General features: G+C 38.8%; 1 protein-coding gene across 3 annotated transcripts in view; it reads left to right on the top strand.

Moving 5' to 3' along the window:
• Nucleotides 1-17,897, top strand: part of ezh2 (enhancer of zeste 2 polycomb repressive complex 2 subunit) — a 178,242-nt gene that overhangs the window by 100,694 nt on the left and 59,651 nt on the right. For all 3 annotated transcript variants that reach the window (XM_039753308.1, XM_039753306.1, XM_039753307.1), the window contains one exon: nucleotides 14,566-14,660. In XM_039753308.1, the coding sequence (XP_039609242.1) occupies nucleotides 14,566-14,660 (95 nt within the window). The remainder of the gene's footprint in view (nucleotides 1-14,565; nucleotides 14,661-17,897) is intronic.

Genomic DNA, 17,897 nt, shown 5'->3' with positions numbered 1-17,897 from the left:
CCCAAGGTACAAGCACAAAACCACACTCTGCAAACTTTAGTGGAATTTTTCTGCAAAAAAGTGATATACGACAAGAAAAACAACAGAGAGAGCGTGACATAACAATGTTGTCACCAATTACATTGCAAAAGATACAGTGGGATGCCAATTAATGCAGTTGAGAGGGATGATTTCAAACAACTGTTGAATACTTTAGACGCAAGATACACACTGCCTGGCCAAAAATACTAAAGTCAAATAGCTCTACCTAAATTGTATGATTCATGTCATCAAAATCTGACACACAAACTGGAGAAGGTTTCACATTTTGCCAAATCAACAGATATATGATCAAGTCGAACATCTGAGTCATACCTCTCCTTGTCGTGCATTTAATTGACGATTCCTGGAAAACTGCAGTGCTACTGTTTGCCATTATCCTACTTCCCAGAAGACCACACAGGCAATGTCATCATGCAATTCTGAAACATTTATTGGCATCATGGTCACTGCAAGAAGACCACTTGGTTTGTATGACAATAGACAGTGGGGCTAACATTGTCGGTGTACTACAGATTAACAACAGAAAGAGGCTTCCTTGTTTCGGCCATAGGCTTGATATTGTCATTGGTGATTAATATGGGTTCCTCAATAAAATGCAATTTAAGAGAAATTGATCTAGTACAGTGCCTCGTAAGTGTAAGGAAAAAACAATCAGTTTAGGTGAATTATTAATCAGTTTGAACAAATTGCATAATTCGTTCAAACAGATTGTTTTTACTTCTATAGGAAGCATATGCCTATTGGGCGGGTTTTATTTAACAAGACATCTTGGTTAGGAGTCCTCAGTTCCAAAGCACTTTTTTTTTCTTTAATTATTTAACACTAGAATCACCAGAGCCTACAAAAAAACTTGTAGATCCGGCCCACCTTAAATCCATTCACACCTCTCCGCCAGCGTCCTTTGTCCTCTAAATGTGCTGATAAAGACAAGCTGCAAGTAGCCGGCTATTCCATCCCCCCACCGACTTAGAACGTGCACAAACTTCTCCCGGCTCATGCCTTGATCGATTATCTGAGATAGAGAGATAGATAGATAGATAGATAGATACTTTATTAATCCTAAGGGGATTAATCATCATTCATCTGGGAGTAAAGGGGAGTTTTAGAGTGGAAATAATAGATCGTTATTTGGAACAAACACATTTCATGTGTGTTCCGTTTCTACAGTAATCTGTGTAATCACATTTGTAAAACAGAAACTTTTTCATATTTTAGTAGTAAATGACAAAATGTAGGCATAAACTATATAATGCACTGAATAAGCTCCTGATCTGACTCTAAGTAACAGTGCCAGCATACATTCACACCCGATCTGATGCTGTTCGTTTTCAAATAATATTGCATGTACTGTGCGTTGATCCTGCTGCACTGAATAAGCTCACGCCTTCAGTAACAGCGCCAGCATATATTCAAACCTGATATGACGCTGTTCATTTTCAAATAATATTGCATTAGTGCGAAAATAGAAGCCCTCCCACAAGAAACGTCCACTCACATATAAGAACAACGTGCAGCTGCACCTGGTGGGGAGGGCTTCTGTTTTCTCCGATCCGAGTTCACCTCTGTTATAGCATGTCTTTATTTGAAAACGGTGTCAGATCGGAAGGGGGGCTGGGTGTGTGTGTCTGGAAACTTGAACAGCTACACCAGGAGTAAAGGAGAAAGATGGCACCGTTTGAATACAGGACGAAGTCCGGCGTCATCCTGCCAATCACCTGTCCTTCAAAGAAACAGCACGGCTTACAGAGCTTGCCAACACTACACCATCCAGATCTAAACACTAGTGTGGTGTATGTGCCCAAAAAAACTGCATTCTCGTACCATTGCTCGTGTACTAAAGTATCAGCAGGTATTTTTCGTGGCATTACATGTGTAATTTGTGAGCATGCCCTTGATAATCAAAGAGGATGCTCTGCAGTTCACTTGTGACTTTATGCTGTAGGAAGATAAGTAAATAAATCAGCTCAAATGTTATTTATTTGGATCACATAAAGACACACAAAACCTTGCATGTTATTTATTTGGATCACATAAAGACTCGCTATAGCTCACATGTTATTTATTTGGATCACATAAAGACGCGCTGTAGCTCACGTTATTTATTTGGATCACATAAAGATGCGCTATAGCTCGCATGATATTTATTTGGATCACATAAAGATGCGCAATAGCTATATATCTATCCCCTTAGCTGTTTTTTATATCTATACTAATAAAAGGCAAAGCCCTCACTGACTGACTGACTGACTGACTCACTCACTCATCACTAATTCTCCAACTTCCAATGTAGGTAGAAGGCTGAAATTTGGCAGGCTCGTTCCTTACAGCTTACTTACATAAGCTAGGCAGGTTTCATTTCGAAATTCTACACGTAACGGTCATAACTGGAACCTGCTTACGTACATATATACGGCCAAAGCCTGCAGCTCGGTCGCCGTGTGAGGCGGAGTTGCATCCCTCATCGTCACGCCTCATCGTCAAGTAATTGAGTGCCTGCCCATATAAGGCCGTCCGCTAAATATTCGCAGGTGAAGGACTGTACTTATGCAAACGAAGATGAGATGGTCAGGGATTGACTAGTGTTTGGCACAAACTCAGCAAAAGTGCGAGAGAAACTTTTAAGTGCCGGGTCTTAGCTAACATTAAATAAAGCTGTGGACATCTCAAGATCACACAAGATGGCACAAGCACAGCTGAGAACCTTTGATGTATGTGCTTCGAGCGGCTCACGTGAACTGACTGTGAAAACAGTATGCAGAGAACAAGCAAGAGCTCCAAAGAGCACTAAACAAGACACACATTACACAATTGAGAAGGCAGCAAAAGAATATGAAGTGAGTGACGCATACAAGCATATTCATAAGTGCAGAAACAAAGCACGGTGTAAATCGTAAGTTTAAATTAAGTTTATAGACACGCTGGCGTTTGTCATGTCTACGACGAATACGATATTCGCAAGATACAAATCTAATGAGAAGACGCAGGGTATAAACGAGACTTTTGATCACTTTGTAACGGAGTTAAAATTGCTGGTGAAGGACTGTGTTTATGCAAACGAAGATGAGATGGTCAGGGATAGAATAGTGTTTGGCACAAACTCGGCAAAAGTGCGAGAGAAACTTTTTTACGTTCATGGACACGCTGCCGCTAAATATTTGCAGGCAAATCCACAACTTAATACCGGGAATGCCTGTTGAACATCTTAGATTCACGAGTACCGATTTGGCTAGTGATCACTTCGATGAATGAAACCTTTTATCTTTACAACGGTTGACAACGAAGGTGAGATGGTCAGGGATAGACTAGACAAACACGGAATGAAACTTGAACACAACACATCTTCCAAATACAAACCAGATTGAAACAAATAATGATAATCAAATCCTTGATGACAGCAACACTCATAACAGTCACAAAACAATTGCATTGACAATCATGTTACGTTATTTTTAAAATGTTTTCTTTTTCATAACTTCTTTAACACACTTTTTCTCCGCTGCGAAGCACAGGTATTTTGCTAGTATATTATATAGTGCCTTCCCTGTTTATTTATATATCTAATGACTTCTCAATCTGTCTATTATGCAGTGCTCTGTCCATCTGTGTCTTATGGATCTTAAAAATAACAGTTATAAAGACACTTGTTCATGTTAATTGCAGTCTCAATTGTTAAAAATAATATTTTAAAAGGATTATTCTACATGAAAATACAACAATCTTACTGACTGACAGTGCATACCACTTTATTTGGTTAAAAAGAAAAAAAAAAAACACTTCCTCCCCAGTGGGGAATCGAACTCGGGTCTCTAAGGCGCAACAGGCCTGCTGTGCACTGATTGGCTGAGCAGTCTGTGTCGACTATTAACAAAAAAGTATTTATCGTGATTGTGATTTAGAGAGAATAAAAGTGAAAGAAAAACTAACTTTTCCAAGTCCTACAAATGTACACCGTGTGTTACAGACGCAAACCAAGTGTATGTGTGTACTGTAATATATTAACAATAAGAACAGCTCACTACTGAAAATGGCTAATATAGGAGTAAGTTGAGATCGAACCAGGAACTCTTGATTACAAATTAGCAAATCTTACCGCTACGCCACAGAAGCTGTTGTCTTTTCCTTGAACATTTTGTGAAAGTGTTTACTTGGTCTTTGGAATTCAGGCTTCACACATTATACAATTTATGTCTACATTTTGTCAATTATGTTCCTAATAACGATATAGTATTTATAAAAGGTGTCATTTTGCTTGACTTCTCACTCTATACAACTCTAAGCAACTGACACACAGGTATACAGACTTGGCTGAGAAAACTGTGTGGGGTGGGGGATGTGATAGCAGACTGCTTGCTGTTTGCTGCTTATCAACACATTTAAAGGACAAAAGACGCTAACGGAGAGGTGAGAAGCATTTTAGGTGGGACGGATCTACGAGTTTTTTCTTAGGTTCTGGCAATTCCAGTGTTAAATAATAATAATACGTTTTATTTATGTAGCGCCTTTCATACACTCAAGGACACTTTACAATTCAATAAACACATTAACGAGACAATAGAAATGACATACAAGAAAATGAATAATACTCACTGAAAAGATGTGTTTTTAACAGGAGTTTGAAATGAATAATAGATTTTTCCTCGTGAAGGCTGAGAGGAAGAGCATTCCAAATTTTAGGGGCTATCACACTTGAAAGCTCTGCCACCCATAGTTACTAATCTGCATTTAGGTACAGGGAGTAAGTTAGCATCAGATGATCTTAATGCACAGGCAGGAGTGTAAGGAAGCAGCAGCTCAGACAGATAAGGGACTAAACCATGAAGGGCTTTAAAGGTGAGAAGAATAATTTTATATTTGATTCTTGAAGAAACTGGTAACCAATGCAAATTATAGAGAACAGGAGTGATGTGAGCAAATTTTTTTAGTGTGTGTAATTAAATGAGCAGCAGAATTCTGAACATACAGTGATCTTTTGATATTTAGTCGGGAGGCCATAAAACAATGCATTGCAATAGTCAGTATCTTTCACACTGAGGACAGAATGCAGATGAGCAATGTTACGAAGATGAAAAAAGCTGTCTGTACTATCGAGCTAATGTGTGGTTGAAAATAAGTAGCTGATCAAAGATGATGCCCAGATTACGGACTGATGCCGATGGTTCAACCAGGATCCCATCAACGTCTATTTTTAACCCACAAAGGGTAGAGAGGACAGATTTGGTACCAACTAATAAGATTTCTGTTTTATCGGGATTAATTTGTAAAAATTATCTGTCATCCAATGATTGATTTCCTGAATGCAGTCAGTCAGTGCAACAGGTGAAGATGTTGCAGTTGCATTAACACTTATATAAAGTTGTGTGTCATCGGCAAAGCAGTGGAGGCTTAAACCATACCGACGAATAATCTCACCTAATGGGAGCATATAGTTGTTAAAGAGGATTGGACCTAGAACTGACCCTTGAGGGATTCCTTGTATGAGTGAAGTAGTGGCAGATTTGTATTCCCTTCTTCTTCTTCTTTCGGCTGCTCCCTTATGAAGACATAATACTGGCGATCACTGAGGTATGATGTGAACAAGAAAAAGCAGCACCAGAGATACCAATGCTGAAAATAGTGACAGTAAAATATTGTGGTTAACTGTATCAAACGCTGTGCTTGAGTCGAGAACTAGAATAGTGGCCATCCCAGAATCTGCGGTTATAAGTAAGTCATTGGGTACCTTAAGTAAAGCAGTTTCAGTGCTATGTAGGGCTCAGAGTCCAGACTGAAAAGGCTCAAGCAGGTTTATGCAAGTTTAAATAATCATTGATTGAGTTGAGTAACAACAACCTTTTCAAAGATCTTAGCCATTAATAGAAGATTCAAAATGGGGTGCTAAAATTTTAGCTGTAACGGATCTGAGCCAGGTTTCTTTTAAAACAGGTTACAGCAGTAGTTTTTAAATCCAGGTGCAAAAACTATAGTTGATTAAGTGAGAAATGGGAGCAGAAAGTTTGTCAGTGCAAGCCTTAATCAGTAAAGTAGGTGCAAGATCTAGGTGGCAGGTAGATTGATTTCATTTAGATATTACTTCAGCAATATAAGTTGATGTAGTGGGGTTAAATTTAAATAATACACTGTAGATTTAGAAGTATAATCGGTCGACAGACATGAGGACTGGTTAGTAGAGAAACCTTAATATATGGTCATAATTTTTGACTGAAAATAGTCCAAAAATAGATTACAGCGCTCAACAGAGGAATAAGGATTTTTAACAGCAGGTTGACAAAGCCCGTTAATTGTATTAAAAATAGACCCTTTGTGACAAGTACCAAAGTCAATAAGGGTGGAATAGTACTTTGAACGTGCAGCAAATAACACCTTTAGGTGTTCGGTGTCAGCCAGGGTGTGAACAGCCAGACCAGTCTTCTTCAAGAGCCTTTCCAAGTGGCAACCAGTTTGTTTCATGATGCACAATTCTGCTGTAAACCATGGAGATGTCTAGGTAGTAGGATCAATCAAGGATTTAATAGGTGCATAATGATCTAAAATTTGTGACAATATGGAATTATATAGAGATAAAATCTGCATAGGGCAAGACAACCCAGAAAAATGGAGACAGGAAGCACCAACAGACATAGAAGGATAACTGATCAAATATTCTTGATATTACGATAGGTTATTTTAGATTTTAGACTTATTTTAGGGAGGGGATAAGTGACACTAAATTCAGTCAGCTTATAATCTGAGATACCAATAACAGTACCAGTTGTACAGAAATTCTGCAGACCAGTGGAACATACAAGATCCAGAATATGACCCTGTGCATGGGTTGAAAAACCAACTTGCTGCACAAAACTGAAACCATCCAGTACTGAACATAGCTCATAAACACATGGACAGCAGTAGACATGCCACAGACAAGAGTGAGTATTTCATAAAGTTAAGAGAAAAAATCCAACTGAAACTTAGGAGGCCTGTAGGTTAATATAATGTGCAGTGAAGCCTTTCCAGTGATTTTTAACAATCAGGTATTCAAAAGACGTAACATTATGAAAATCAACAGTGGTTGCTTTAAGACAATCCCGCTGAACCACCACCAATCCACCATCTCGGGCCGTCAGACGGGGTTTATCCTTGGTTACTCCAGTCGATATTTGCGGCAGGTGTCTCAGCCAGTTCCTCTGCCTACTCCATCATCCTGCAGATAGTCTTTTTGAGAAAACAGGTCTAATAGAACAAATCGTGGAAATGGTGTTGGCGGATGCACAGGTAATATTAAAATGACGCAGAGAAGTGCGGTATATATACTGCAGATGAGCAATGCCAAGCTCCATACATAAGCTGTAAGTCACCGCATCCGGTCTGGAGTGCATACGGTAAGCGCATAATTGTGCTGAAAAGTAGGTATTCATCTTCAGAAAAAGCAATAACAGCTACCACCATGTTAACCAGAACCCATAAACTAATTCCAATTGAGCAATAGACAAAGTCAGTTAAAGTCTTAATCCTAGTCAACTAAGAAAGTTAAGACTTACTCACCAACCATGCAGGCTCAGGGAGAGTACAGGGGAGAGGGCTCGTGGAATATAGGCAGGGAACAGAATAAAACTTTACAAAAGCTCCAGTAGGAATCCAGTGAGAATCTGTCCATAAAACATAAACAGCACGAGCAAGGCAGATGACGTAGTAAGAGCAACAAAGCAAAACAGAGCTAAAAGACACCGGTGAGAAGCGGCAGCCAGACCATGCACAGCGTACTGTCATCTGGAACCCACCATCATCATTAAAAAATGACTGCCATTTAAACAGTCACACAGATCCCCGCATCCTTGCCCAGCTCCATCCTGCCGCTATGGCTACAGAATTTGGAGCCTGTGATGACACAAGGGAGGGAGCAAAGAAGAAAAAAGGTCTTTTGGTATTTATTTTTAAAAAATAAACAGAAATTCAGGGAAGGAGAGACACTGCACACTGCCATTGTACAAGAGATCAAGAGCTACTTGATAATAGCTGAGGTGGGCAGTGATGTAAATCCACTTGAGTAGTGGAAAACACAAAAAGTATGTTTCCCCAAATTAGGGAAGCTGGCAAAAACGTATCTGTGCATCCCTGCTTCAACAGCCTTTTGAAGAGGGCTTTCTGAACCGGATGAATTATTATATGTAACTGTGCTCCTCTGAAGCTAGATGCGGTGGACAGACTGGTGTTTCTGTCACCCAACTTGGAATGTCCTCAGTACAATTTTACAGTTTTATTTTTTCTGATATCTTTCTACAATATTGGACAGAACTTGAAGTTAGTAATTTGTTTAAAAATGTTATAGGTTTGGGTCTTTGTATCTTTGTGCAATATATGACAGAACTTGTTTACAAATGCTTTTTTTTCCTGTGCAGTATGTGATAGAACGTTGGATTTTTACACTATAGTACAGTATATTTGGTTTTAGTCCTTGCTTGTATGCTGCATAGTTCACCTTACAGTCGAGCAGTTTGATTACCATAATGTTGATGACTGGTAGTTCTGTTATGATTAGTAATTTATTCCCTTTGGATTCATATCTTGTTTACATTAAGGGCATCTGTTTAAAATGTTCTCATTATATAATAGTTTTGTGGGTCTTAGTGCATTTTTTGTGTAAATCCTGTGGGCCACTTTCAAGTGGTTTACTCATACTTGCACTGTTTGATCTCAGTAATGCTTTGACTGATGATTTAAAGTTTTTGTGTTATTTTACTTCATTTTTAAGTAAATAAGACTTGTTTACCTTAACTGTTTCCATTAGTAAGCTACAATTAGTAACCTATTAACAAGACCAATCTAGATCAATTTGATTTTTACAAACACATTTTTAATGGATAGAAAATGTCATCTAATTATCGTTATTGTCAAAGTCCTAGAAATTGTCGAGATATAATTTTTTGGCAATATTGCACACCCCAATAGTGAATTATCCAGGTCAATTACAGTAATGGTGAATTGATTACTTGAAATAATATTCTGCTGTTATAGTGATCCTCTCTGGTGTTATCGGACTCTTTGAGACATTGAGAAAAATGTTTCAAATTTTAAAGGGATACATGCTGCATCTATAAAAAAACAATCTCAAGTTTCCCATGCCGCATAATCCACGTCAGTTATCCAGTCGCATGCTCACAATGTACAAAGTATTTTTTACCAAAAATAGTTAAGTAAATGCTAGGTGGATCTTCAATACAAAAGCTCAATCCCATTCAAATTGTGTTTCATGTTTATGTCAGGTGGCCCACAGAGGGAGAGGACGCTGGCGTTGAATGTTCGCCGCTTCTCCCTCTGAGTCTGAGTTTGTAGTATTGTTTGTCGTGGATTTTACGCATTTTTTATCAAATTTTTGTTGTCTATTCACCTGTTGTCTGGACATACTGTTTTTATTGTTTGCCGTGGATTCTACGGATTTTTATCAAGATTTTGTGTCTACTCACCTGCCGTCAGGATATTCTGCTTTACCGTTTGTTGTGGATTTTGCGGCATTATCTGGATGGTATCTTTTTCTCCCTCTTCAGTTGGAATGGTGCTCAGCTATTCCAGTTTACAACTTCGACGACTAAATCCTGTAACCACTCCTGGAATTAACATCCACATCATTAAAGAACTTGGACTTCTTCGCCGTCCTCGTTACATTCATAGAGGCTCTGGTCGGAAGTTCATTTTCAATAAACAGCAAAAGTGCTCTGCTACTAACATTCCATCCTTTTGGTCACCTGTCGCACGTGTGATGCGTCATCAGAGCACCGTTGTTTCAAATACTATAAACATTAGAAGTATCGAGATCTCTGCACTCTAGCGTGGAAACCACCGAGCCACTGTGAGAAATACCGCGAGATCCTTACATCCCCGGCTGGATTTATTTTGTGGAGCGGATCCCAAGCTGCGTGGAGTGGATTTTAATGTTTTGAGACCTGTACTGAGATTTACTCCAAAATCGCTGGTCAAATTTGAATTGTTTAATACTCAATCCATCAGCAATAAATCCACACTGATTGAAGAACACATCAGGGAGAAGGGACTTGACTTCATGTGTCTAACAGAAACCTGGCACCAGTCAGAGGCTTACTCTGCCTTAAATGAAGCATGTCCATCTGGCTACAGTTATTTGGAAGCAGCTCGCAGCACTGGGCGTGGTGGTGGTTTAGCCATCATCTATCGTCAGGTAATGGGGTGTCCCTATTTCGTTACCTGTAACATCTTCCTGCGAGTGTCTTGCATTTAAATGCAAGCCCCCTTTTCCCATGACTGTTCTTCTTATCTATCGACCTCCAAAACCTAACTCTGCTTTTATTCCGGAAATGATTGATCTTCTCACAACATTGTGTGCCACCTCTGCCAACATCATAATCCTGGGAGATATAAATATTCATATTGATAATCCTAAAGGTTATCTCACTGTTGATTTTCTTGAGTTGTTAGATTCCCTCAACTTACAACAATATGTTGATGTCCCCACACACTCTAGGGGTCATACACTTGACTTGGTTATTTCAAACTTTGCTTTAATTAGTAATTTACAGGTTTATGATCTTGGTATTTCAGACCACAAAGTAGTGTCAATGGAGCTACCCTTTTTCTCCCCTCGTACCAAACCAAAACGGCAGATTCATTTTAGAAATTTGAAGAACATCAATGTGGATGTCTTACCAGTTCCAGCTCTGTTGCTGACCTCGTTGATCTCTACAACCAGTCTCTGATCAGTCTCCTTGACTTTCATGCCCCTTTAACGTCTAGGTCCGTCTCATTTTCGTGCTCAGCACCATGGTACACCTGCGAGCTGCGAAAAATGAAGGCGGCTGCGTGTCCTTGAGCGACGGCTCAAGGCTTCTGGGTTGACTGTTCACAAACAGGCCTATAGGGAACATAGGAGGCGTATGCGGAAGCTTTGAAGGTTGCACGGTCCAGATTCTATTCTACCATCATTACAAACAGCTCCAGGGATCCAAAAAAACTTTTTTCTACTATAAATCATCTTCTTAAACCTCCTTCATGTGCTCATTCCGAGGCCACTGATGAGATGTGTAATCTGCATATCAATTTTTTCAGACAAAAGGTTTATAATATTCGCTTAAACCTCTCTACCATGGATTTTCTGTTATCCTCAACTGTCGACCGCTGCCTGAGACTGTCCAGCCCCTTTGCTCCTTCTCTGTTGCCACACGGGAAGAGGTGGAGGACGTCATCAGGAAAATGAAACCGTCTACCAGTTCCCTGGACCTTTTTCCCTCAGCCTTGCTGAAGGCCAACATTTCTGCTATTTCTACACTTATCACCAGGATTATAAACTAATCCCTTTTGGTTGGCCATATTCCTTCAGCACTAAAAACTGTTGTCATCAGACCTCTACTAAAAAACCCCACCCTGGATCCTGAAGTTCTGTCTAACTATAGACCCATCTCTAATCTTCCATTTCTTTCTAAAGTTCTGGAAAAATAGTTGCAGTACAACTTCGTGATCATCTCAAACTGAATAATCTGTTTGAAAAGTTTCAGTCTGGTTTTAAGCCCTGGCCATAGCACGAAACAGCCCTGGTCAGGGTCACAAATGACCTTCTGATGTCAGCAGATACTGGTTCTCCTTCTTTACTCATTCTCCTTGACCTGACAGCTGCTTTTGATACAATTGATCATAATATTCTTCTTCACCGTCTGCAATACACCCTTGGACTTTCAGGAACTGTTCAAAATTGGTTTACATCTTATTTGACCAGTAGAACTGAGTATGTCGCTCTTGGCAGCAAAATCTCACACCCATAATGTTACCTGTGGTGTTCCACAGGGCTCTGTGTTGGGCCCCATCCTTTTCAACATTTATATGCTCCCCCTTGGAAGTGTCATTAGCAGACATGGTTTTTCTTTCATTGTTATGCCGATGACACTCAGCTTTATCTTAGGACTACTCCCACCTCCTCTACTGCTCCTCTGCCAACATCTACACTGACTATTTGTTTGGAGGAAATAGAGGCATGGATGAGGCTCAACTTCCTTCAGCTAAACAGATCTAAAACAGAAGCCATTTTAGTTGGCACACCACACCAGCTTCGTTCCACTACCATCACCAGTATCACCTTTTCTGGAAAAAGATACCTCTTTCTACATTTGTTACAAACTTGGGTGTTAAAATGGATTCTCAACTAACTTTTGACACCCACATTAAACATCTCTGTAAGTCATCTTTTCACCATCTCAGGAACATTGCTAAACTCCATCCAACAATTACCCTGGCAGATGCAGAGAGGCTTGTCCATGCCTTTGTCTCGTCCAGGCTGGATTACTGTAATGCGCTCCTCATTGGGATTCCTGGCAAGAGTATCCAGAGACTCCAGTACATTCAGAACAGTGCTGCCAGGATCCTGATGAGGGTGCGAAAGCATGACCACATCACTCCTATCTTGAAAACCCTTCACTGGCTCCCTGTACCACTTAGAATTGAGTACAAGGTTTCCCTCCTTACCCATCAGTGCATTTATGGATCTGCTCCTCTGTATTTACAGGAACTCCTTATCCCTCATACTTCCTCACGCACCCTCCGCTCTGTGCATACCAACACTCTTCAAGTTCCCAGAACTAAACTTAGCAGTATGGGTGATAGAGCCTTTTCTTGGTGGCGAGGCTGTGGAATTCCCTCCCGACTACTTGAGAGCCCCACAGTCGATTGATGCCTTCAAACGAAACCTAAAAATGTATCTTTTTAGAAAGGCTTTTTGTTAAATTATTTCTATAGATTTTTTTGTTTGTTAATTTTATTCTTATTTTGTAGCACTTTGAGATTGTTAAATATAAAGCGCGATATAAATAAAATCTATTATTATTATTATTATTATTATTTATGTCTAACACTGATCATGAAAATATGAGATGAAAAGTTTTTCATGTTTATGGTTTACTGTACAATATATACATATGTATATATATATACATGTATATAGGCAGGTTCTGTGTTTTCCAGTAATAGTTAATAGCCTAAACAAAAATAAACCAGTTTTATTTTTTAAAACGAATGAAGATAATTTAAATTTTACTTAAGTATAGTTCCAACATAAAGAATGGCAATATCTTCATTTCTCTTAAAAACTTTCTATAAGCACTTTTTATAAAATTTAGTAACACATGTATAGCTGGAATATGGAAGCAGTCAGGGCACACAAGTTTTATTTTTGCTTTGTTTATGATTATCCAAAATAATTTTTTCTGAACATTATTATAGTGCAGTCTTTGAATATTAAGGACTGTTTCATTTATATCTTAGGTCAAATACATTCAAATATATATTGCATTTTAAATATTCAAATTAAGTTTAAATTTTTCACATTATCTTTGCTTTGTACTGTATGACAGAAGTTGATTTTTTTTTTTTCAAATCATTACATAATTTGACTGTTTTGTTACAAGGCTTCCAGGTGCAGCTTGTTTTTATTTTTGGTTGGATAGCTTCCAAGCTGGTGACCATCCTGCCAAGTCTTACCAGCCAGTCGACATTCTGGATTCTTATCACATACGTCACCCTATGAGAGTGATTAACGTCAAGCTAAAAGAGACACCTGAAGGCACTAGAAAAGCTAAAAAATATAGTTTTTGTGATCCAGATTTTATTAACCTTTAAAATGAGATAAATCACTTCAACTGGAATTTGCAACAAAAAATAACCTCTTAAAAATGCAATGTGGACCATTAAATTAGTTATTTTTCAGTTTTTTGTTATTCATGAACTTTTGGCAATTGAGAACCTGATTCTTTTAAGCATATTTATCCTTCTTTATGAGCATTAACATTGGTTTCTCTCTACTCAGCCTCTCATTGCTAAAAAAGGGAGCTACAATACAGTGGTAATGCCTCAGCATGTTTGTTTATACAGGGAAATTCTAATGGGTGGAGACACAAGTTATGATGTGTTTACTCATGTAATGGTGAAGTGATAGAAACAAAATATATACAGTGCATACCTTGATAGATATGTAAATGATCTATTCACATTTGGAAATGGTCATCGTCTTCCAGCAAACACAGATCAACACAGCACTCCATATTGGCAAAGGTATCTACAAGCATTGTAGAGGTAATGGCAGCAATTTCCTATTCAATATATTGCTGTAATTGTTCCAGTGTACGAGGCTTGTTCTTGTACACTTTTCCTTTCAGCACTACTAAAGGAAGAAATCCGGAGGTGACAGGTTCGGGAAACAAGGTGAACATAGTCAGTTTGAAATGACCAGATTGCCAAAAAACGATTTGTGCAATGTTGCGAGCTGACGTGCATAACAGGTTGCCCCATCTTGCTTGAAATAATCTTCGTTGATCTCATGGTCATCCAGTTCATTCACAAATAAGTTCATACATTTATCTATTAATACTGTGAGCTTTATTTCATTTGGATTGGTTCATTATTAAGACAGTAATTCATAACAACTCTGGGTCCCACCCGTTAGAATCATCCTGTATTTATTCATTAGGGTGAATTGTATGTTTTAACAAGGTAATAATATTTTGACTCTTAAGGAATATTTTATGCTTTTTTCAGGTTTATGAATTCAGAGTGAAAGAATCTAGTATCATTGCCCGTGCACCCACTGAAGATGTAGATACTCCTCCAAGAAAAAAGAAAAGAAAGCACAGGTAAATAGCGGCACCATTGATCAGTTATTAAGTACAAATGTGTCATTGTTTGTGTAGCTATGAAAGTTGACAACTCTCATAGATACAGGTGCATCTCAATAAATTACAATATCATCAAAAGGTTAATTTTTTTTAGTAATCAATTCAAAAGGTTACACACAGAGTGGCATATTTCAAGCATTTATTTCTTTTCATTTTGCTGATTATGGCTTATAGCTAATGAAAACTCAAAATTCGGTATACAGTAATCCCTCCTCGATCGCGGGGGTTGCGTTCCAGATCCCCCCGCGATAGTTGAAAAGTAGAAACCATATGTTTGTATGGTTATTTTTATATATTTTAAGCCCTTATAAACTCTCCCACATTGTTTATAAATATTCCCTGCACAGTTATACAGCATAATCCCTTTGTATTCTCTTAGATATTAGGTAAGATTCATTGAAATTATGTATGTAAACACACTGTTTATATACAGTAAAACCTAAATATTATTTTAAAGATATCGAGTGTCTCCGATATCACATATGTTACAGCCATTATGATAGACAGGCCACCAGCAATAAATACATACAATGCAAGAAAAATTGTATACAGTAAATGTGTACAGTGACACTAAACGTACGTACATGTACTAAGTACTGTAAGTAGAAAATTAATTATGGTTACTCACCAACAATGACACGATGACTTGTCCGATAAAGATGAGTTTAATTTTACTGCACAACAAAGGAGAGCGTTACAGCCCTTCTAAAGGAGCCACTCCAGGCAACTGTGTAGCACCGCCGTTATTCTTCTTCAATCCAAATCCCTAAAGCAGATTCCATCCAGACTACTGCCTTATTATATCCACTTACAACTTGTTTTGCACCCTGGTTAAAAGGACACTGCAGCCGTAGATCTTATATTCCTTTCCTACTTTTTAAATAAAAGAATCGTAGCCTCATTGATGCTGTAATGGCGTCCTACAGCGGTGTAGCTTTTCCCTTCCTTCAACAAATCCAAGACGTTTACCTTTTCGGCAATCGTTAACATCTTCCGTTGGCGCTTGGGTACAGACCCTGAAGCAGTAGCAGGAGCAGATCGTTTTGGAGCCGTAATGAAGGGCTTGACTATGCACAAAGATAAACACAAAAGAGCACAAAAGTTAACTCTTTACACATCGAAACACGTTGATGCTGAATGAGCGAGACGAGACTTCCTGGTTAACATCGCATTCAGCACACAGGAACTTAACTGCGTGCTCTGATTGGTTAGCTTCTTAGCCATCCGCCAATAGCGTCCCTTGTATGAAATCAACTGGGCAAACCAACTGAGGAAGCATGTACAGGAAGTAAAAAGACCCATTGTCCGCAGAACCCGCGAAGCAGCGAAACGCGTTATATATTTAGTTATGCTTACATATAAAATCTGCGATAGAGTGAAGCCGCGAAAGTCGAAGCGTGATATAGCGAGGGATTACTGTATCAGAAAATTAGAATATTGTGAAAAGTTCAATATAGTAGACTCATGGTGTCATTCCACTCAGCTAATTAACCCAAAACACCTGCAAAGGTGTCCTGAGCCTTTAAATGGTCTTGCACTCTTGTTCAGTAGGCCAACCAATCATGGGGAAGACTAGTGACTTGACAGTTGTCAAAAATACAGACAACAACAACAACATTTATTTATATAGCACATTTTCATACAAACAGTAGCTCAAAGTGCTTTACATATTAAAGATTAGAAAAATGAAAGACACAATTATAATGCAAAATAAATCAACATTTACATCGAATAAGAGTAAGGTTCAATGGCCAGGGGGGACAGAAAAAACAAAAAAAACTCCAGACGGCTGGAGAAAAAATAAAATCTGTAGGGATTCCAGACCATGAGACCGCCCAGTCCCCTCTGGGCATTCTACCTAATATAAATGAAACAGTCCTCTTTGGATTTAGGATTCTCACGGAAGGGCTTGATGATGATGATGGTCACGTAGACTTCTGCCTTTTAATCCGTCCATCATTGTTTGAGCATCATGAAGCTTTGAGTAGGTGGTGGTGGCACAGGCATTGACACCCTCCACAAGGAGGGTAAGCCACTAAAGGTTGTTGGTAAATAAACTGGTTGTTCACAGAGTGCTGTATCCAAGCATATTAATGGAAAGTTGAGTGGAAGGAAAATGTGTAAGAAAGGTGCACAAGCAACAGGGCTTTGAGAGGATTGTGAAGCACAGCCCATTCAAGAATTTGGGGGAGATTCACAAGGAGTGGATTGTGGCTGGAGTCAGTGCTTCAAGATCCACCACACACAGACTTATCTGGGACATGGGCTACAACTGTCACATTCCTTAAGTCAAGCCACTCCTGAACCAAAGACAGCATCAGAAGCGTCTTACCTTCGGAATGGATTGTTGCTCAGTGCTCCAAAGTCCTTTTTTCAGATTAAATTAAATTTTGCATTTCATTTGGAAATCAAGGTCCCAGAGTCTGGAGGAAGAATGGAGAGGCACAGAATCCAAGTTGCTTGAGGTCTAGTGTGAAGTTTCCACAGTCACTGTTGATTTGGGGAGCTATGTCATCTGCTGGTGTTGGTCCACTGTGTTTTATCAAGTCCAAGGTCAGCGCAGCCATCCACCAGGGAATTTCAGAGCACTTCATGCTTCCCTCTGCACACAAGCTTTATGGAGATGCTAATTTCATTTTCCAGAAAGACTTGTCACCTGCCCACATTGCTAAAAGTACCAATACCTGGTTTAATGACCATGGTAGCACTGTGCTTGATTGGCCAGCAAACTCGTCTGACCTAAACCCCATAGAGAATCTACGGGGTATTGTCAAGAGGAAGATGGGAGACAGCAGACCCAACAATGGAGACAAACTGAAGGCTGCTATCAAATCATCCTGGGTTTCCATTACACCTCAGCAGTGCCATAGGCATGCCATGCCTCATTAATTCATGCAAAAGAAGCCTCGACCAGGTATTGACTGTGTATATATATATATATATATATATGGACATACTTTTCAGTAGGCCAACATTTCTGTATTAAAAACTTCTTTTTTTTTTTTAATTAGTCTTCTGTAATATTCAAATTTTCTGAGATACTGAACTTTGAGTTTTAAATACCTGTAGGCCATAATCAGCAAAATGAAAAGAAGTAAAAGCTTGAAATATATCACTCTGTGTGTAATGAATCTATATAATATATGAATTTCACTTAAATTAGAATTCAATTACACAAATAAATTTAACTTTTTG

This window comes from Polypterus senegalus, chromosome 5, assembly GCF_016835505.1.
Source record: "Polypterus senegalus isolate Bchr_013 chromosome 5, ASM1683550v1, whole genome shotgun sequence".
NCBI classification, from domain to species: domain Eukaryota; kingdom Metazoa; phylum Chordata; class Cladistia; order Polypteriformes; family Polypteridae; genus Polypterus; species Polypterus senegalus.
The sequence above is the reverse complement of the archived record's forward strand: the minus strand, read 5'-3'. Positions and strand labels throughout refer to the sequence as shown.